Below are 23,254 nucleotides of genomic sequence, written 5' to 3'. Positions count from 1 at the left end.
TTTTGGTTCCTTGTTGTAGATCAAAGTACTCCTGATACAGCTGATATACTCTTGTTGTGTTGTCTTGTCCAGAATATAGCTTCTTAGCATGCTCCCATATATCCTTAGCCGTATCAAGGAACATGAAGTTGGCACTGATTTTGGGTTCCATACTATTCCACAGCCAAGTCATGATTTGAGCATCTTCTTGTTCCCAATCATCAAACCCTGGAGAGTCAACCGGTGGCTTCTCATCTCTTACATGCTTTACTTTCTTCTTTGCCTTGAGAAAAACTTCCACTGATTTAGCCCATGGAACATAGTTCTCTCCATTTAGCTTAATTGAGGTCATTTGTATCCCTAGGTAGTCGGAGGAAATTACTACACTAGGTTTCTGATCATTGTAGCCATCTCCTATTGCTGCCATTGTACTCTTTCACAGTTGTCTCTAACTTTACTTCTCAGCTACAAACTGATTGATGTTGTTCACAGTTTGATATTTCAGCACCTATTGCAGTCTCTAAACACCACAGTGGAAGCACACACTTGTTCTTATTCACACTACTGCTGACTTCACACACTTACGTCCCACATAAGAATCAGTTTACCATTCATTAATCACAAGTAGAGGCCCTCTTACAACCACTCAAGCACCACAACACAGCCAAATCTGCTGCACCCAGTTCAGACTTGTTCAACACACTTAAGAGGGCATTACACAACCACAAGGAGTTCGGCAAGTTCACTGCATTCTACCTTACACCACTCAGCCACTTACAGCAGCCCTAACACCATTCGGCTACTGCACACACAGCTATTCAACAACTTACAGCAGCCCTACACCATTCGGCTACTGCACACACAGCCACTCAACAACTCACAGCAGCCCTACACCATTCGGCTACTGCACACACAGCCCTACCTAGGGCAACAATGAACCTAGTTCTCTAGGTTCTACTCAATACTAACAGCTTCTTGTAGGGTTTCTACCCAGAAATATAAGTAACACTAGAAGAAGAGAGAACCGACCTTCCTTTGAGAATATCAATCAACCATTCACTGCTGAAGTTACTTTCCTTGTTGAAGAGAGTTATGCGCAGCAGAGAGACAAGCTGTAAGGTTTCTGATCTAGGGCGAACCAGTCCTCTCCATCGACTGACCAGAAACGAAAGTGAAGAGTCACGAACAACACTGAGGTGCTTTACCAACTGACTTAGATCAGGAACCTTGCTCTGATACCATATTTCGACTGCTGCTACAGTAGTCCGAACAGGAAGAGGAGAAGAAGAAGAAGAAGAAAAAGAAGAAGAGGAAGAGAAGAAGAGGGGTCAGTCGAAAATCTGATGGTTAACCCATTCAGTCGACCCCCTTAATCTATATTAGCTTCTAATCATGTTTACAAAGACAGAAATGCCCTTACTTAAGTGTGGGGCAGAGTAACTCTAATAACACAGCCACATAAGCAAGTTACTTAATAAACAGAAGAAGACTAAACTACCCCTATTCGACACATCTTAACAATTCAGGTGCATCTGACCATATGACTAGCTTGCCATCTTTGTTCACTTCCTATCACTTGTCGTTTGGCCAAGATAGAGTATCCATTGCTGATGGCTCTCTTGTTCCCATTTCGGGCAAGGGGGACATCAAGCTATCGGATACTATCTCTTTATCTTCTGTCCTCCATGTTTCTAAGCTTGATACTAACCTGCTTTCAGTTAGTAGTATTGTTTCCCACTCCAGTGCTGAAGCGGAATACAGGTCAATGGCTAATGGAGTGGCTGAAATCTTATGGCTGAGGTCACTACTTGAAGAGTTGGGTATTGACTATGAAAAGCCCTTAATGCTGTATTGTGATAATTAGGCAGCTATTAATATAGCACACAACCCAGTGCAGCATGACAGAACCAAACATATCGAAGTTGATCGACATTTTGTGCGAGAAAGGGTCACATCACAAGAAGTGTGTCTTCCGTACATCACATCTAATATGCAGCTCGCGGATATCCTCACCAAGGCTGTACCAAGGAAGAAGTTAGAGACAGACCTATCCAAGTTGGGAATGATAGATATCTACTCCCAACTTGAGGGGGAGTGTAGAGAACACTGATGTGGGCCCCACTGCAGTGGTCCCTACTGTGTTCGTAGGACAGCAGTTTAGTTATTTGTTTCAGTTATAGCAGTGTCAGTTTGAGTCAGTTTTTTAATTCAGTTGTTATTTATTTCAGCTTTTATTTACTTTATTTATTATGTAAGTACTAAGGGAAGATGTGTCCTTTCCATTATGTACTAAACATAACCTATAAATATTAAGAGAGTGGCGGCTGCAGATCAGTTTAGAATCTGTCCCTCCTTTCAACAACTTGTGTTCTCTTGTTTCTCTTCTATTCTCTCTCCTTTCTCTCACTTTTCTTCTGTTTTGCAAACCTAAAACCTATTAGGATTCAAGACTGATTACAGTCTTGATCTTCTACTAATGGTCATTTAATCTTAAATTAAGCTTTCAAACTCTAACCGTATGAATCATCCAAGAATCGCGATTTACGATTTACACTAGCGATTTGCTTACAAATCGTATGATTTATTCAAAAAATGATTTATATATACGACTTGTATCGTTTTAGCCCCGATTTGGTACGATTCAAATCATGAATCGCACGATTTTGAAAACATTGGTTGGACCTATTGTAGGAAATTGAGAAACTAGGAGTTAAACTAGATGATACTCCTATTGACTCGAACCACGGGATTAATGCTTTAGATGGTGAGCTGGTTAAAGATGTTGCAAGATGTCAAAGGATGGTAGGCCAGCTACTATATTTATATATGACATGCCTAGAGATTTCCTATGTTGTTAGTGTTGTGAGCTAGTATATGCATGCTCCTCGGGTTCAACACTGGGAAGCCATTGGTAGGATAATTGCATACTTGAAGAAGCATCCGAGCAGAGGAATTCTATTATCAAATCATGAGAACTTGAAACTGGGGTCCTATATAGATGCGGATTGGGTAGGTCGTCTAGATGGCAGGAGATCTACAATAAGGGTTTGCACCTTTGTGGGAGGAAATCTGGTTTGCACCATGGGCCATAGATCTATATGGCCCATGGTGTTTCATAATTACTTTGGGTTAGATCATTGTTGAGTGAGATTGGGATAGATGCAGAGGGGCCCATAATGTTATATTGTGACAACCAAGTTGCAATCAATATTGCCCACAATACAGTGCAGCATGACAAGACAAAGCACATTGAGGTTGATAGACACTTCATAAGAAAAAGGGCGACAACTAGAGAAGTCTGCTTGCCTTGTGTCTCCTCTGAGTTATAGTTAGCTGATGTCTTCACCAAAGGGGTTGCAAAAAACAAGCTTGAACATGACCTACGCAAGTTGAGAATGTGTGACATTTACTCCCAACTTGAGGGGGAATTTTGAGGATTTTATGCAGATTTGTTAGTTGTTTTTGTTTATTATTTGTTTAGATAGTAAGTGGGGACCACAACACTCTTATTGGGACCCTTTGGAGTGATGTTTTAAGTTTTTCATGCAGTTTTATGTGTTAGCCATCCTATTAGGGCATATTAGTCATTGTTCTTATTTTTTACTTCTTAAAGTATAAATACCAATGGGAGAGGGCGGCCAGATCTGATTTGCTCTCTTTCTTTATCAACTTTTTCTCCTCTTTCTCTTCTTCCACAAGAAACTCTTCTTTTCTTTGCAGATTTCTAATCTATTGTATGTATGTACGTTATATGCTATATGTTAACAAATGAGGATGTAATTATTTGGGAGAGTCACCATGATCAATTCCAACTTGCATTTTTTATAACTTGAGCCATATGTGTAATAGGTGGTTAACAAATCATTCAAGCTAATTATGAGATCTTCATTGTTTGTAGCTGCAAAACACACCAGGAATTGGTGAACTGGCCCTTGCTCCTATCATGCTTGGAGCTTCAAATACACTGCTCAATGCCAATCATTATGATGTCTACTTCAGGGGAATGCCCATGTGGAATGGGAAGGTATTCCAATCTCTGAACATCTTTAGTGAATGAGGTTTCTTTGTATGACAAAACTGTCTTTGATGAATTTCCTCATGTAGGTTCTTCGGAGGCATGGAGATGAGTTTGAGTGCACTTCTAAAGGATATTATAGAGCACATGGTCGTGCGGATGATACAATGAATCTTGGGGGAATCAAGGTCTGCATTTGCATTATGAGATTACTTTCCCTGTGCTTACTATAGCTCTTGATATCTTATTTAGACAAATGATTCTTTCAGGTAAGTTCAATTGAGATTGAGCGCATCTGTAATGGAGTTGACGACACTATCCTTGAGACAGCAGCCATTGGGGTGCCACCAGTTGGAGGTGGTCCTGAAAAATTGGCCATTGCTGTTGTTTTCAAGGATTCAAATAGCTTGCCAGATGTGGATCAATTGAAGATGAAATTCAACTCCTCACTGCAGAAAAAACTGAATCCTTTGTTCAGGGTATTGTGTTTTTGTTTTCAACAAAGTTGGATTTAAGCTGTAACCATGACACACTTAAAATACAGATATCTTGATTTATGTTGTCAATGGATGCAGGTCTCAGCTGTTGTGCCTGTATCATCTCTTCCAAGGACAGCCTCAAATAAGGTCATGAGAAGGGTTTTGCGGCAGCAATTCTCTCAGCTTTATCAAGGTGCTAAGTTATAATATGACTTCATTTACTTTTAATCTCAGGAACTGCACCTAAAACTTGCACTCTGTTTATCTATAATCCTATACATGTATACCACCCAAATATAAATCTTTTTTTTTGGTGGTAAAAGATTCACAAAAGTATAAATCTTTACTTCTATAAATGTGGTACAAGTTGTTCATATTCAACCTTTCTGGGTAAAGGTCATGTAGAAATATAATCTTCATAAAAGAGAAAAAGAGACATTTTGTCTTCATATGTCAAACTAATATTACACTTAGCATTATTGATTTAAATGTGATGTCTGTGATACATGTAATAAATAATTAAATTGGAGGTGTGACTCTAACATGCATATTACTGGACATATGAGATCAACTGAAGCAACACAGGGTTTTTGACTTAAGAGAAAATACAACTATGTGAATTGATATGATTTCTCTGAATTTTCATTAAATTTACTGAAATTTCAGTATATTTCAGCTGGAATTATGTCCATAGATGATAAATCATCATCATCATCTAAGCCTTGTCCCAACCATATGGGGTTGGCTACATGAATCCTGTTCCACCATTCTGTTCTGTTCAGTTCCATTATCCATTGTTAAATTATCTACTCTTAAATCATTTTTAACTGCTTTAACCAATGTCCTTTTTGGTCTGCCCCTAGCTCTTCTAGCTCCTTCAACTTGTAATAGATGACTTCTTATAGGTGCTGTAGATGGTCTTCTTTGCGCTTAACCAGACCACCTTAATCTACTTTCCCTCATTTTATCACTTATTGGATTTACTCCTGGGTTCTTTTGAATAAATACATTTTTATTCACATTTCTGCCACACTCATTTGTTTGGACATGCTGTTTATTGATTTGCACTGCTATTATTATTAAACATAACGTTGCATATATTTTGTTTCACTTTGAAGCCTCCTAGGATGATTTTGTTTTCTTCGTTCATATGTATAAGAACCAAGGTGTTGGAAACTTACATTTGACTCACATAAGAAAATTGATGCAGACATGAAATAGGAAAGAATTCATAAAAGCAAAAACAAATTTATAAAGTTTTGGCATCAGTCGCAGTTTCATAATTTTTTGGTCATTTGAATTTTCTAGAAGTTATTTTATAATTTATTAGTGTTTTTTTGAGAAAAAGTAAATATGGTATTTTATAATTCATTAGTTTTAATTAGGGCAAAGTCAGCTTAAAATGTTGTTTTAGAGTTGAAAAGTTGAAGATGCAAGTGTGCCACTTTTCTTTTAGCTCATATTTTGTTGGTCAAAAACTTGTCTGTATTGTGTGCTTTGAATGCCATTAGATAGGTTATGGAGTTATCTATCCAACAAGATCAATATCTTCTAAATCCAAGATGTTCTGCGAGAGTTATAACCACTTAAGTTATAGGGTGCCAGTCTTGACGAATTTGAGTTTTTGTATTTTCTTTGGTTTATTTGGGAGTTGTTTTTTTTTGGTTATTTAGTTGTATTAGGTTTAATAAAGTGTTATTAATCCTCCACTTTATCTTCTATTTTATTCTTTTATTCTATTTTATATACCATCTAAATTCTGGAAGAAATAAAATAGGGGAAGGGGACTCACAGTTGCTGAGCTGAAGGCTGTGGTGTTTGGGATTCATAAAGCCTGGGAAATGGGAATCAGAAAATTAATGTTAGAAGGAGATTTGAAGGTGATCATAAATTGGTTAGAACAAAATGATAAGGTTCCTGGTACTTCATAAGTGAGGTTAAAAAGTTCAGAAGATTTTCTAGGGACAAGCAAGTTGTTTTTCAGTGGGTTCCTAGGACAGCAAACAACTTAGCGGTTAATAGAGGGCATTGTTTTGGGGCTCTATTACTCTAAGAAAGTGTTCTTTGCTGTTTTAAGCTTTACTGGGGTAGCTGAGGCTACTCAAGAGATGTAACTTTATTTCTTTTTAATAAAATATATTTTTCTGTTGCCGATGAAAAAATTCTAGAAGAAACAAAATCCTATTAGCTCAGTTGGTTAAAACATTGTTGTTATGTTTGTGCCTTGAATTCTTTGTGGCGATCTGCTTCATGAATCCACTCCGAAATAATTTGAGAAAAACCCAAAGGCAAAATTTCATAGTGGTTTGTGGTGGAAGCGTAGGGCTTGTGTGGGGGCGTAGTCCCCGCGGCGGTGTGGACCCGATCCATATTCAGCTTATAGGTCTGATCCGAATACGAAGAGTTATGTATTTTTTGGGGTTTTCTCTCTTGTATACTTAGTCTTTGTCTTGTGAGAGAAGAGAAAGACATTGTGTGTATTTTGGGGTTTAGGGTTTTCTGTGAGTGAGGTTGTGAGTGCACAACTCTGTATTTCTTCTCCATTGCTGACTACATAGTGAATTTCTGTTCCTCCTTCACCTGTGGACGTAGGCTATAAGCTGAACCACATAAATACATGTGTTCTCTGTGCTTGCTTCTCTTTATCTCTGTTATTAACCAATAACAAAATCATATAATATAGTAAATTACTCATTTAACATCAAATTCAAGTTACTTCATCGAAATATAGCAACATGCTAGGTGTGCTGCACCTGGGTTCAGGTGAAACATACTCTACAAAATCAGCCTTGCCTATGAGCCTAGGTGCACCTAAGTTATACCTTCAAAATACTCCTTCCCAACATGCCTTGATGTGTGCACTTGAAAAGTCCTAGCTGTAACTGAATCATTTATCCCCTGCAGACAGATTAGGACAAGTTACCATTTCTTGCTGCAAAGGTAAAACTTTGAGCTAACATATGTGAGAGTATGTCTTCAAGTCAGAAAGCAATCACTTTGTGCGAAAAGTGCCAAAGGTTAGGTCCATATGCAGTCTACCCAAGGCCCTGGTTTGCTAGGACCATCATTGAAATTCATCACTGCATCCATTTTCACATTTATAGTGGATTTTTTTCTACTTTTCCTTTTTTTTTTTTTCATTTCGCAATAAGTAATGTAACAAGACAAGAAGGGAAAACCCTATATTCATATTATACAAGTTTTTCTGTTTATGTAGTACTTGAGCATCTGCACAAAAAGAAATTTTTCTCTGAAAGAGGATCAGAGATAACCCGTTTTTCTATTCATATAGTACTTGAACAGATGCACAAAAAGAAAATTTTCTCTGAAAAAGGATCAGAGATAACCCTATTCACCCGACTAGATCACATTTATTATGGCAGCATGGACTTGCTCCTAGTTATGGAGTTGGCTTTCTAGACAAACTTCAATTTTACTTATCAACAAAGGTAATATCTGAATGTTATTCCTCTTGAATAGAATTGTAGAGAACACTGATGTGAGCCCCATTGCAGTGGTCCCCACTGTGTTCGTAGGACAACAGTGTAGTTATTTGTTTCACTTATAGTAGTGTCAGTTTGAGTCAGTTTGTTAATTCAGTTGTTATTTATTTCAGCTCTTATTTACTTTACTTATTATGTAAGTACTAAGGGCAAATGTGTCCTTTCCATTATGTACTAAACATAACCTATAAATATTAAGAGAGTGGCGGCGGCAGATCTGTTAGAATCTGTCCCTCCTTTCAACCACTTGTGTTCTCGTGTTTCTCTTCTATTCTCTCTCCTTCCTCTCACTTTTCTTCTGTTTTGTAAACCTAAAACCTATTAGGATTCAAGACTGATTACAGTCTTGATCTTCTACTTGGTATCAGAGCCTATCTAGGGCTTCTCATGTGTGTCTAGTCCAGCCGACCACATGAGGACTAGCTAGGGCTGGAAGCTTTGAAGAAGTTTTCGGTGGCTGAATCTTGGAGATTACCAGGAGAGGTTCGCAGCAGTTGAAGACTTGCCGCGGCTTGCAGAGAGTTGGTAATCAGGAAGAAGCAGCGAAGGTTAGGGTTCAGGTAACCCTAGAAGACAGTAAACCGAAGTACATAAGTAAGTTTTTTTTTATTGAGTTTCAGAGACTGCAATCAGTCGAGATAGGTTGGACCTATCTAGAAAGAGGGGCCGAACTGTGTTCAAGTTTGTTTCTAGGGTTTGGCTTGCCGAATTGTGTTTAAGTTTGTTTCTAGGGTTTGACTGTTGGGCCGAACCCCCCCCCCCCCCCCTTCAGAGGTGATTAGTTTTTAGGGTTTCATATTGCCCTACGACAAGTCCCACTTGTGCGGACTGCTTGGAGAGTGCAGTTGAGCACTTACTTCAGACCTACAGTTGAAACCCTAATTTTGCTCTCTCAGCAGTGGGCCCCACAGTAGTGATTTCAGAAAATAGCATCTCAGATTGATAGGCTGCCTGGTACTGTGCATGCCGATTGATTTCAGATCAGATTTGAGTTGATTTCTTCCATATACTGTGAAAGACGATTGATTTCAGATCAGATTTGGGTTGGTTTCAGATCGGATCAGATCAGATTTCGGATCAGATCAGATTTCAGACTTGCTTGTTTGACTCTGTTTTCTGGTATAGTGGCTCTAACAGTTTGTAGCCACTAAATCTTGATCAAAGATGGAGTTTAAGGGTCAGGGAGAAAGTAGTTTTGGAGTGGGCTCAATCTACCATGATGGCTATTGGAGGAAGGGGAAAACTGGGTTACCTCTTGGGAGATGTGAAAGAACCTTCCAAGGAGGACCCAACATACACCAAGTGAGTTCAAGAGAACTATTTGGTTATGGCATGATTGTGTAATTCTATGCAGCCACATATCAGTCGAAATTACTTGTGGGCAAAGACAGCCAAAGAGATATGGGATGTTGTGAAAGAAACCTATTCCCAACCCCTTAATGTTGCCAGAGCCTATGAACTGAAGTGTGAGGTGAACAGCCTTAAACAAGGAGAGAAGTCAGTTTCTGTCTACTTCTCTACCTTGAAATCCTTGTGGCATGAGATTGACCATCTAGAGACCCTTGAGTGGGAGAGTCTCAAAGATGCACAGACTCACAGAAAGCAAGTCGAGACGAATAGGGTATTTGAGTTTCTGGCTGGTTTGAATTCAGAATATGACATTGTGCGACAACAGATATTGACAAGAGATAGTGTGACCCTTTCTCAAGCATACTCCCTGGTGCATAGTGAAGAGACCAGGAGGAAAGTCATGATGCAGCCTCAGCCCTCTTTCCCAGCCTTGACAGCTATTAAACCTAAGCCAGGGGGTGACTTAGAAAGGGACCGGAAGAAGGAAGATAAACGGGATATGGTATGTGAACATTACAAGAAACCCAAGCACACAAAAGATACTTGTTGGAAGCTACATCCTCACTTGGTCCCAGCAAAACTAAGAAATAAGAAGGGTAATGCTCATATGGCAGTGAACACTGATTCAGCATCCTCATCAGGCACATCCCTAGAGACTTTAGCTGCTGTTCAGGCTGCCCTCATATAGTTGGAAAAGGAAGTTGGGAGTTCAGCTCAGCCATCTCAGTCACCATCAGCTCCTGCCACATTTGCATTTGCACATTTAGGTACTCGAGCCTCAGCTTACCATGCTTCAGCTCCAGGTAATACTGACCACTGCTGGGTAATAGATTCAGGTGCATCCGACCATATTACTAGCTTGCCATCTTTGTTCACTTCTTATCACTTGTCCTCTAGCCGAGATAGAGTATCCATTGCTGGTGGCTCTCTTGTTCCCATTTCGGGCAAGGGGGACATCAAGCTATCGGATACCATCTCTTTATCTTCTGTCTTGCATGTTCCTAAGCTTGATACTAACCTGCTTTCAGTTAGTAGTGTTACCAAACACATGAACTGTTTAGTAACCTTTTTCCCTGACTGATGTGTTTTTCAGGATTTGGAGACGAGGAAGGTGATTGGGACTGGCCATGAGACGAACGGGATCTATCTGCTTGGAGAGAGTTCTCGTCGGGAGGAGTCAATGGATAAGAAGTCTTTTGTTTCCTAGTCTGTGAGTTCGGTTATGCTTTGGCATAACCGATTAGGTCATTTGTCTTTTAAGTCTTTGAAGAGTCTGTTTCCTGCTTTATTTGAGTCTGTTGAGTTATCAAATTTGAGGTGTGAGAGTTGTGAGTTTGCCAAACATTGTAGAAACTCTTATTCTTTAAGTAATAAAAGGAGTAATTCCTCTTTTGATATTGTGCATACTGATGTTTGGGGGCCATATCATATCTCTTCTATGGGTGGGTACAGATATTTTCTACTGTTTGTTGATGACCATACCCGTTTTTCTTGGGTCTATCTTATGCGTTCTCGGGATGAGGTTCCTGCTCTGACCCAAAACTTCCATCAGATGGTTCTCACTCAGTTTGGGACCAAAATCAAAGTCCTTAGATCTGATAATGCAAAAGAATACTTTGCTCAACCATTGACCTCCTACCTTCTTAGCCATGGAGTTATTCACCAGAGCACTTGCCCTTATACACTACAGCAGAACGGCGTTGCCGAAAGGAAGAATAGGCATATCTTGGAGGTGGCTAGAAGCATTATGTTTACCTCCAATGTACCTATTCGCTTCTGGGGTGATGCTATCCTCACGGCAGTTTATCTCATTAATCGAGTTCCTTCCCGGGTTCTTGATATGAGAACCCCCTTTTTCCTTCTATACCCAGACGAGGAGTTGTTCATTGTTCCCCTTAAAACCTTTGGTTGTACCTGTTTCGTTCAGCTTTTTGGGCATCATCATTCCAAGTTTGAACCTAAGGCCTCCAAATGCATTTTCCTTGGTTATGCACAAACTCAAAAGGGTTATTGGTGCTATGATCCGATTTCAGGGAAACGGTTTGTCTCCATGGATGTCACCTTCTTTGAGGAGACAGCCTATTACCCTAGGGTTTCTCCTCCGGGGGAGAGCAGTGAGAGTGGGGCTGTTTTGAGTTTCTTTCCTCAGGGGGAGAGTAGTGAGAGTGGAAGTGGGGCTGTTTTGAGTGGGGCTGTTCCTTTACCTATTCCACTGGATAATGAAGGTTGTAGTGGTGAGGGTGGTCAGAGGGAGCCGGAGTTGAGAGTCTATCACAGGCGATGCAGGCAGGTTGATCCTAGTCTTCGGCAATCCCGGCCAGCTCCAGTTCCTTCTGCGGCTCCAGATCCAGAACCTACTGAGATACCTCTCACTGTTGCCACTTCCCCTCTTATGGATGACCTTGATCTCCCTATTGCCATTCGCAAAGGGAAACGACATTGCACCACTTCTACAGCTCACAGCATCTCACAGTTCTTATCATTTGATCGTCTGTCTCCATCTTACGGTCCTATCTCACTTCCATTGCCGATGTCCCTATTCCAAGAATAGTGCAAGAAGCCTTATTAGTTCCAGAATGGAAAGATGCAATGCAAGTTGAAATGGATGCCCTGTTGAAGAATAAATACTTGGGCACTGGTTGACCCACCAAAAGGAAAGAAACCGGTGGGATGCAGATGGGTGTTCACTGTGAAGCATAATGCTGATGGCTCTATTGAAAGGTACAAAGCCCGACTGGTTGCAAAGGGGTTCACTCAGACTTATGGTATAGACTACTTTGAGACCTTTGCCCCAGTAGCCAAGATGACCACCATCCGAGTTCTGTTATCCTTTGCAGCAAATCATTCTTGGCCCCTGTTTCAGATGGATGTTAAAAATGCCTTTCTGAATGGAGACTTACAGGAAGAGGTTTACATGCAGTTGCCTCCTAGATTCTATGATACAGAGACAGGTAAGAAGGTTTGCCGACTGAACAAGGCATTGTATGGTTTGAAGCAGTCACCTAGAGCCTGGTTTGATAGGTTCAAATTAGCCCTTGGAAAGTTTGGTTATGTACAGGCCCAGTCAGATCATACACTATTCATCAAGAGGGTGGAGTCCTCTCTGACACTACTAGCAGTATATGTTGATGATATTGTGGTGACAGGAAATGATAGTCATGAGATTGAGTCCCTCAAACAGCTCCTTCATCAAGAGTTTGAGGTGAAAGATCTTGGTGCACTATGGTACTTTTTGGGTATTGAGGTTGCTAGATCCAAGCAGGGGATTTTTATCTCTCAGAGCAAATATGTTCTAGATTTGTTGGCGGAAACTGGAAAGTTGGGTGTTAAGCCGACTGATACACCCATCGAACAAAATCACAAGATTAGTGCAGTGGGTGGGGAGCCTCTTGAGGACAAAGTTATGTTCCAACGGTTGGTTGGAAAGCTCCTATATCTCTGCCTCACTCGGCCGGATATCAGCTATGCAGTTAGTGTTGTTAGCCAGTACATGCACTCCCCTAGAACTTCTCATCTTCTTGCGGTAGAGAGAATATTAGCATACTTGAAGAGATGCCCGGGTAGAGGTATATTGCTCAAGAACAATAATCACATGAGGGTGAAAGTCTATACAGATGCCGATTGGGCTGGGAGTGTTGATGACAGAAGGTCTACCTCTGGATATTGTGCCCTTGTGGGAGGTAACCTTGTCTCTTGGAGGAGTAAGAAGTAGAGTGTTGTTTCCCGCTCCAGTGCTGAAGCGGAATACAGGTCAATGGCTAATGGTGTGGCTGAAATCTTATGGCTGAGGTCACTACTCGAAGAGTTGGGTATTGACTATGAAAAGCCCTTAATGCTGTATTGTGATAATCAGGCAGCTATTAATATAGCCCACAACCCAGTGCAGCATGACAGAACTAAACATATTGAAGTTGATCGACATTTTGTGCGAGAAAGGGTCACATCACAAGAAGTGTGTCTTCCGTACATTACATCTAATATGCAGCTCGCGGATATCCTCACCAAGGCTGTACCAAGGAAGAAGTTAGAGACAGACCTATCCAAGTTGGGAATGATAGATATCTACTCCCAACTTGAGGGGGAGTGTAGAGAACACTGATGCGGGCCCCACTGCAGTGGTCCCCACTGTGTTCGTAGGACAGTAGTGTAGTTATTTGTTTCAGTTATAGTAGTGTCAGTTTGTTAATTCAGTTGTTATTTATTTCAGTTCTTATTTACTTTATTTATTATGTAAGTACTAAGGGCAGATGTGTCCTTTCCATTATGTACTAAACATAACCTATAAATATTAAGAGAGTGGCGGCGGAAGATCTGTTAGAATCTGTCCCTCCTTTCAACCACTTGTGTTCTCCTGTTTCTCTTCTATTCTCTCTCCTTCCTCTCACTTTTCTTCTGTTTTGTAAACCTAAAACCTATTAGGATTCAAGACTGATTACAGTCTTGATCTTCTACTGGAATCAAGGCTCAAAGCATCAATACTGATTTCAAAACGAAGATAAAGATAACTGTCAATGCAACTATTAATGTGACTATTCCAACTATATTTAGTATCAGACATGTAATGATCGTAGTAGTGATTGCCACTCTTAGACCCATTTATTAGATAACTAGAAAATCAGGACACAATCTGCCCCATATTGGGCATATCGTATCGTATTGGCAGGTGGCTGATATGGCTTTTTTTAAGGTATTTTGAGAAAACAATTTTTTTAATAGTTAAAAAGCATTAAAAGGGGTCTCTGAAGTTTTGAAAAAAAAAACTAAAAAAGATATGATGCATGAGGTTCAAAGTACCGATACACCGCTCCAGCATATTGGGGTGTATTGATACCTTGAACCTTGAATAAAATTAATTACTTCCAAAAACATTGTATTTTTTTTTTAATTTGTCAAAAAAAGCATTGTAAATTTTTCTTGTAATGAGTCAATAGATAGAAATGTAGAAAGTAAAACTTACATAGTACTATCATTATGGACATCCTTTTCCTTAAGATGTGTACAAACTTGAGACAGAATACAGTTTGTCTCGATATGTAAGCCCATCGTTTCCAGAGCATTGACCACATAATATACCAATAACCAAGTATAGTACATTCTTGATGTATGGGGACATTTCTCAAGTTTGGTATTATTGGAGAGCTCCTTGAATTGCCTATATACAATACGAGCTTAAGATGGGATAATTCCAATGTGATTTGAGGGGTTATGGCCAAATTATGGACATGGTGTGTGTGATAATATCAATGTTGTCTGGTTTTTTTGGTTGCTGTTTAGCTTTTAGAAAGTATTTGATTTCTTTACTTTATCTGTATAATTTATTGCAAATATGAAGTTAAAGATGTTCTAATTGGTTTTAGAACACATCTTTTAGAAAGTATTTGATTTCTTTACTTTATCTGTATAATTTATTGCAAATATGAAGTTAAAGATGTTCTAATTGGTTTTAGAACACATCTTTAGGTAAAAATTCCAATGCTAAGTATCTGTACTAGGCCCCCTTAACTATTCCTAATACATGGCTCGATCACTCAAGGAATTTTGACAATTTTCATGTGGAGTCACTCCATAAACCTTTGGGGTGTGATTCTGTTTACCCTTGGTCAAAGCGCTGAGATTCCAATCCTTGTTAAGATACAGAATTGTGACTTCCTCGTTTTCTTTTTCTTTGTCAACCACCACTTCTCTACTGTAATGGCGCCATACCCCATTAAATTATTCAGAGTAGGATTTCAAAGCCAAGGTCCTAATCCTCCAGACAGGAATGGGCTAAAAACCCCTTGGTTGTCTTACATCATCAATATCCCAACTTGCTATACTTGACAACTACCAGCTGTCACTCTCACCTTTGTGAAAGTTAGAGTCAACCAACTGGCACATCATGAATATTTATATGAGAACATCCAACTCAAAATCTCAGAGACAATGAAAAAGGAGATGGTGGAAAACATGATATTCCATCGACTGATTCTCAATTGCTTCTTTATTCTGTCTCTTCAAAAGACTTCTCACCTTTCATCTTCAATATCTGTAGCAAGAACTCATTCCATGTATCAACGGGACCTGGTAGGCACCAGTGAACACAGTCATTAATTGTTATATTTTCTTGTGGCCAGTGCCCATAATGACCAGGATGGCCATCTGGCCTCAAGACTGTAGCTTGAGTAGTATCTAACAATCTAAACTCCAATCCTTGCTTCCTGGCCTCCCTCTCTGCAGTCCTGAATTCCTCCACTTGGGTCAAGTAAAACTCCAGATCAAACCCCTGTAGTTTCTTTTCATTGCTTCTGAAAGGTTTGGTTCTTTGACAGGTCCCTCCGGTTTTCCAGGTTCCATCCTCAAAGTGACCAGGAGAGAAAGTCCTCAGAAATAACATCCCCTTGAATTCCTTAAGATTTCTAATGGCTTTAAAGGCCATCCTAAAGGCCCTCCTATATCCATAGTACATGGTAAGGTCTGTCATGTTCTTGTCAAAGCAGATGTGGCACCCTACAACCTTGCCCTGTTCATAAAACAGAAGTGGCCGCCAAAACCACTGTCCAGCAGAGATGATTACATAGTCAAATTTGTCAATTTTAGATATCCAGGCTTCATCAGGCTCATCTAGGTAGAGATGCATGAGACCTGTTTTCTCTTTTGGCCAGGTGGTGTCCTTGGCTTTTATTAGTTGTGGAGACCAGTAAGTAGCAATGGTAAAGCTGTAGTCACTGAAGAACCAGCGTTTGAATTTCCCATCCCATGGATTCTCAGAAACATCTACAGGATCGGCCACCTGAAAGCGTAGAGGAGAATTAACATTGGACTGTGAAACCAAAACAAATTTAAAAGAAAAGAATTCAGTTGGTGACCAGACAGCCATGCATCATAGCTTCATAGGGGCATAGATATGCATGCATCCCCGTAAATACAGTACGGAAGCTTTTGATTGGATTTCAGGAATCGCTCAACGGGACTATTGGAGCAGTGATTCTAGAGACTTAATAAGAGGATGGAGAGTCGGAAGGGGGGAAGTACCACTTACACACTTGAAGTTTGCAGATGACACAATCCTGTTTTGTGAGGGTGGAGATCTAAATTGGATCAGAAGCTTAAAACTGACAATACAACTCTTTGAGCAGATGCCTAATCTTAAAGTCAACTTCGATGAGTTGTGTAGTGGGAGTGAATTTGGAGGAAAGGGAAGTAAGTGAGTGTGCAAGTGTATTAGGGTGTGCTATATCGGATTGGCCTATCACTTATTTGGGCCTCCCCCTAGGAGATAACCTCAGGAATGAAAGCTTTGGAACCTGGTAGTAGAGAGATTTGAGAAGAGGCTTGCTTCTTGGAGGAAAAATTATCTTTCTCTTGGGGGGAGAATCATCTTGATTAGGTCTACCCTTTCTAATCTTCCTGTTTACTTCATGTCAATGTTTAAGATTCCTATAAAGTCTCCAATAGGGTGGAAAAATTAATGAGGGATTTTTTATGGGAACCAAGAGTGGAGAAGAAAGACCATAGGGTGAGTTGGGAAGTGGTAAATAGGAGCAAGAAGCTAGGGGGGCTTGGGATTGGGAATATTAGGAAAAGGAACATGGCATTATTGGGGAAATGGTTGTGGAGATTCCCATTGGAAAGGGACAAATTGTGGACGAAGATTGTGGCTAGCATACATGGGATGGATGAGAATGACTGGGATCCAGGAATTTTCGCAAGGGCTATTGCCGCTTCCTCGCGGAAAGCCATTCATGATTTGCTTCTAATTTTCTCTCATTGGATCAGGTACGATTTGAACTCCGATAATCGAATAAAATTCTAGGAGAAAATTTGGGTTGGAGACCTACCCCTGAGAGACCAATTTCCCTCATTGTTTGTGTTGTTAGGTTTGAAAAATGAACCCATTTCCTCCTTAGTTTCTTCTGATTCTTCTTCTGGGTTTGGGTGGAATCTGGGGTTGAGGGGCGGTAAGGGATACAGATTTGGGGTGTATCTCATCTTTGCTAACCATCCCTGAAAATGTTTCTTGAACCCCAGTAAGGAAGACACTAGAATCTGGACCCCTTCCTCCTCCGACTCTTTCTCTTGTGCCTTGTTTTTTGAGACATTAGTTCAACGTACTACTCCGCTTGGCCTGTCATTCCCTGTTAAAGAGATTTGGAGCAAACCCATTCCTCCTCGGGTTGGTAGTTTTTGTTGGGAAATTTTCCTGCAAAGAGTTAACACAAACGACTTGTTTCAAAGAAAGAGGCCCAACAAGCATTGCACCCTGCAAAGAGTTAACACATTATGGTTACTTGTCCAGTTACTAAGACTGTTTGGGAATGGGTGTTTTCCCTTTTTGGGTATACTTGGAATCCCCCCGTGAGGGTGCAATGCTTGTTCTATCCCTCATTCTTTAGATGGCCTAAGAAAAGGGGGAAGGTTATGTGGAGAAGCATTAGGGCTGCAGTGTGCTGGTCAATATGGGAAGAAAGAAATTCACAAATTTTTTCAGATAAGGAAAGAACCACAGAAAACCTAATAGACTTGATACACTCAAGGATAGCTCACTGGCTGAAATCAATGAAGATATTCTCTGAATTTTCTATGGCAGACTTGTTGAGAAAGTGGAAAGAGGTAGCTACTGCTGCTCTTTGTAAAAGGACCTGTAGACCCTCTTGGACCCCCCCTCCTGCCAGATTCATAAAACTGAATTTTGATGGATGTAGCTTAAGGAATCCGGGGCCTTCTGGGATTGGGGTGTTTTCAGGAATGAGGGGTATATTATTGCCATGTTATCTGGGCCAATTGGAGAGGGTGACTCTCTTAGGGCCGAAATTCTAGCAGTTCTTGAAGGAATCCAAAGAGCAAGAGAATTAAGCATCAGATGTCTAGTTATTGAGGGGGATTCGGAGGTGGTGATTAGGTGGCTGAAAGGAGATATCAGTGGCTTGTGGAGCTACAGCAATGAGAAGAAAAAATTTAATTGGCTGAGTAAGGACTTAGAGGTGCAATACAGCAGGGTGAAGAGAAATGCTAACTCAATGGCTGATGGGTTAGCTAAGCAAGGGGTGGCTAAGGATTATTTGTTTTGGGCAAATTTTTAGTTTCTTCTTTGTCATTTTAATGTTGGGGAGTTAAGATAGCTTACCTCCCCTTTTTCTGTAATTAAATTTCACAAGTATTATTCATTAATAAAGCTTTCTATTATTGATAAAAAGAAAAGGTCAAGACAAAGCAGTGTGCAGGAATCTTCTGTTGGTCTCTGAAGGAGCTTCCAAATAGGAAGACGTTGAAGTAATTAGAAATAAGAGCCCATGAAAAAGCAATCGATAAACTTAACATCCTTTCTGTAACAAGAAAGAAAGAAACCCAATTAGTGTAGTTGGATTATTTACTTCTAGGAATGAAATGAAGATCTGTGTTTTTTATCCCTCTGTTTTAATTAACTCATGATGCTTCTTGCACTACAGGATAAGAATTGTGTGGTTTTGCCCAACTTTTAAGGGTGTAGGGGTGTTCATTTGGTCGGGTTGGTTTGGTTTGGAAATAGAACCTAACCAATATTTCAGTTAGGCCATTTTTTCATAAACCTAACTGAACCGAATTTAAATAGGTTAATTTGGTTAGTTAAAATATCCATATAATTTATATTAATCATTGTTAGTAAAATATATCAATTTTTATAATTAAAATACGTATTATATATTATTAATAATATAAATAGTAATGTTAATGTATATTAATATTAATATTTATAATTAAAAGATAAATATATGTATTTATTTTGATTAATTCAATTTTTGGTTTGTTTCGGTTGAATTTTTTCTCAAATCAAACCAAAAACTGAAGATCGAAATTTCTAAAACCATAAAAACGAAGTAACCAAACTGAATTGGCTTATTCAGTTTGGTTCGGTTTTCGGTTTAATAACCGAATTTGAACACCCCTCAAGGGTGTATTCATATGGGAGTCAAATAAACAACCCGAGGAACATTGGCGTTTGCAGTAATATCAGTTTTTTGCTCAAAACTGCACATCATACAAAGGTCGAACCGAAATACCATGGACGAAATAGAGATTCAGTCCCCAAATAAATAAAAATAAAGAATGAGTAGTACAGGTTGGAAGTGGAAAGGTAAAGAATGAGTAAAGTGTTGGGTTGAAAAACAAATCCCATCTATTAATATTGTCAACTACTTGTTGTTCACGTGTCTGCCCGCTAATAATTTAACGGAAGCCACGAAAGTGTTTTTTTTTGTTTTTTTCTCTATATCCAATATTTTTTGTTAGTTATTGTTACTGTTGTTGGTATTGCTGTATTATTTATTTATTAATTATTACTTTTTATTTATTTTATATATTGGAGGGACTTAAGCGAAAGCCCAGCTGCCCAGAAACCAATCTAGAACTAATACCACGAACCATGACGATCACGGAGTCTTGTAATAGCCTATACTGTATTACTGTGTGGCACTAGCGTTCATGTTTGCGATTTTCGGTCCTTCGTGATTAATGGTCCGTGGCTCTAGCATTTATCAAGCGCTCAAGTGTCAAGCCTAAAACAAGTGCCTCGATTCGTCCTGTGTATTTAGCCAAGTTCAAATCTTCTTTCGTAATTAGCAGTGATTGATCCAGTCACCATACTACCACCTCATCTCCATACACCGGGTTCACATGCTGATGTGGCATGTCCTGATTGGCCCCCCACTATCATCCAGTTTTAGTATGCTGATGTGGCATACCATGATTGGCCTATTATTGTCCAGTTTTTAGTAGATTATTCATCGGATGCACCATCACTTCACTTGGACGGTTCCATATTTCCATATCAAATGGAGGAGAAAACAAACTGAAAAATGTAAACCAGACCATGACATGTTATAGAAAGGACTAGCTGAATTTGATAGCTATTTTAATGGTTGTGGCACCAGTCATTTTGTTCCACACGTGCATATATTTATGGCTGGTGTAGAGCAAAACGATTGATTCCATAGTCAATGAAATAGCTACCAAATTCAGCTAATCGACATGCATGTTAATCCCTATAACAATACAAATACATACATGACGTAACATAAATATAAAGATGATTAAAATGCAAGTTTTCGTGTACATAAAATACTGTAAGTAGCATACACCATGACACGAATTATGTAGGCATAAGAGGATTAGTTCTAGTCTTCTAGATAGTACGTTTGTAACGTTTGTTATTAGCATTAGGAAGTAATTTTCACATGTTATGATGCTATTTTTACAAGCATGCTATCAATAGATTCTTTTTGGATGGTTGCCATTTGTTTGTCATGTAAGCATGTATATCATCAAATTAACGAGTTGGTTTTGGAGGTGCAAGATGTTCCAGTTGGACCTATTACTATGACTTAAGTAACCATAAATGAACCATAGGTAATGCCAAAGTTGGTCTCGGATTGTGTCTGGACCATGCTTATCATGAACCTGTGGTCCATTGTTGGGCTTAAATTTTCACTGGTCCATTGTTTGTCATGTAAGCATGTATATCATCAAATTAACGAGTTGGTTTCGGAGGTGCAAGATGTTCCAGTTGGACCTGTTACTATGACTACTAGTAACCATAAATGAACCATGGGTGATGCTAAAGTTGGTCTCGGATTGTGTCTGGACCATGCTTATCATGAACCTGTGGTCCATTGTTGGGCTTAAATTTTCACTGGTTTGACCTTTTCTTCGTTGCTGTATGTTATGTGTAAGCTCATGAGACTCTCTTGTGTATCCATGTAGTAGTAGGACTTGGTCATCCATCACTCAATGGCCTTGAGATGCTGACCCATACAAGGCCATAATTCATATGTCACTGTTTTTTAGACATGCTCAGGCCTTCTCCAAAGTTTTGGTGAGAGCCTAATTTTGGGGGGTCAGGGCAGGCTTATGGATGGCTGTCCGGGGTGAAGGCCAGGTGAGAGCTTACCCCACAGTCTGACCAAGGTCAAGATTAGCCTGCAGTTTGTATTTGTATGACATCATTAGTCAGCTAAGAGCATGGTCGAATTTGTATTGGTCACCAATCAATATCTATTCATGAATAAAAACACCATTCAATACAAGTCGACCTGCTGAAACCATGAGATTTTTTCCCTTTTGGAAAATTCACTATAATTATGCTACTGAGATAACAAAACCATTGTTTACTTACACTTGATAGCAAGCACATCAAGGATTGCATCTGGTTTCTTGCTACAGAGTCCCCCACAAAGGCCATCGACTTCCCTCTAACGATCTCCAGGAACTGTATCGCCTCGAAATGAGGTAGCTCACAGCCATCAGGTTTCCATCTCCAGTACAAGTAGCCGGTATCAGGTCTCCCATGCAGCATACAGTTTTGAGGACCATGTATGTGTTTGCAAGTTGTATTTGTATAATAAGGTCCCTTGGATTGCGGAACCCATTCCCCATTGAATATATCACACTTCTTTAACCTGAACTTTGTTGAATTATTTACACTTTTTCTATGAGAAGGGTAAGATGATGAGGATGGACTCTGATGGACAAAGGGAGGGATGATGGTGAAAAGAATAAGGATTAGGGTGAGGGCCAGAAGTGTTTTGGGGGTGTTGTACAGGTTGGTCTTCCCATGAGGAAAGATCGATTACGGGAAGCTTCATTGAAGAAAAGTAAGAAGAGTTGATGCATTTGGGGTATATATAGGCCGGCGTGGACTGTGGAGAGTATTGCGTGGAGGTTTTCAGTTCTTTTCTATCGTTCTTTGTATGGATGTTGTACGTGTCATGACTTGTGAATGAATGTTCATTCTGATATTTATGTTTTGAGTATGGAAAAGACCGTTGAGGCCGCCCCTTTATGGTGGATAAGGACGTGTTTGGCGCAGAACTACGCCACCATATTCACCGCCACCTATCTTAAGCAAATGGTTGTATTGAAGTTACTGACTTGCCCATCTTATTTATGGATTTTTTATGTGGGATTTAGGGTTTTGAAATTTCAACGTGGGTATATGGATTTTTTTTCTTCGCATCATTTAAGCAGTCTCTCAAGTCAGAAAGCTATCAAGTAGTTTTGTACTAGGGGATTTTTGTTAGGTTTGAACAGTGGAATCTTCTCTCTCTCTCTCTCTCTCTAACCTCTTCCAACCCCTTTACCTTCTACTTGGTTGTCTCTTAAACTGCTTACTTTTTCGGACCTATATGCGTATATTGTAATGAGAAATTTAGCAGAAATGAAAGTTCTGATTTGTCAGCAGTCTCTTAAGGACTTTGCCTTCGTATAGGCAAGTTTAGGGGAAGATCTGTTGAAAAGCTATGAACATAAAGAGAAATTGCAAGAAAAATATCTACCATTTGAGCAAATTTTAAGCATTATTCGAGATATGGCACTCAGCGATGATGAGAAGTAGAGATCACCAGATGGCATTGCCTTCTATAAGTTAAGCTACCAAGATAAGAATTTCATAGTAATCAAAACTCACTTTAGTTTTTATAGAAATCTGCTAGTATAATAAGTACGAGTATTACGAGAAGGGGTGTCTCTATTCAATCCTCATTGAAAAATCTAGGAGAGAGGGAATATCATGGTCTTGTTATGGGCGTTGGAAGATCATATGTGGCTAATCAAGTTTTTACAAGGCTTCTCTATGATCCATTGGATGAGCATCTTATCTATGATCCCTTATGTAGGCCTGTTAAAATTTGGGATCTGGAAGGAGTATTTAGGGTCATTTACTAGAACATGCTTTATAGTTTCATAGATTTACTTAAATCTACACTGTAGTTTTTATTTTACTAAAATACCCCTATAATTTGTAGCTTATTTATTTAATTGATCTTTCACTAAGAAGAGTTTGTTTTGCCATCCAAAGATAGTAACATGATCATCACTTAAACTGAGTAGAAAATGTTCAAGGGCTTTGGCCCATAATTGTTTACAAGGTTCAAAATATCGATACGTATCAGGCCGTATCGATACATATCGGCCAATAT

The 23,254-nt window shown here is 39.5% G+C and overlaps 1 protein-coding gene and 1 pseudogene across 4 annotated transcripts in view; one reads left to right on the top strand and one right to left on the bottom strand.

Annotated features, from left to right (window-relative positions):
• The window catches only part of AAE17 (acyl-activating enzyme 17), a 49,664-nt gene extending 27,407 nt beyond the window's left edge, over positions 1-22,257 (top strand). For 2 of the 4 annotated variants that reach the window (XM_010263875.3, XM_010263894.3), the window contains exons 11-15: positions 3,878-4,003; positions 4,084-4,182; positions 4,264-4,473; positions 4,570-4,666; positions 21,463-21,739. In XM_010263875.3, coding sequence (XP_010262177.1) covers positions 3,878-4,003; positions 4,084-4,182; positions 4,264-4,473; positions 4,570-4,666; positions 21,463-21,533 — 603 coding nt within the window. In that variant the 3' untranslated portion in view covers positions 21,534-21,739. Of the gene's footprint in view, positions 1-3,877; positions 4,004-4,083; positions 4,183-4,263; positions 4,474-4,569; positions 4,667-10,419; positions 10,722-21,462 lie in introns of those variants that run through there. The other 2 variants (XM_010263885.3, XM_088901487.1) reach the window with 2 other exon arrangements.
• Positions 15,165-16,327, bottom strand: LOC148801002 (protein trichome birefringence-like 19 pseudogene; annotated as a pseudogene).
• Positions 22,258-23,254: the final 997 nt, after the last annotated feature.

Source organism: Nelumbo nucifera, chromosome 3 (genome assembly GCF_055504915.1).
Source record: "Nelumbo nucifera cultivar China Antique chromosome 3, China Antique-T2T, whole genome shotgun sequence".
Lineage (NCBI taxonomy): Eukaryota > Viridiplantae > Streptophyta > Magnoliopsida > Proteales > Nelumbonaceae > Nelumbo > Nelumbo nucifera.
The sequence above is the reverse complement of the archived record's forward strand: the minus strand, read 5'-3'. Positions and strand labels throughout refer to the sequence as shown.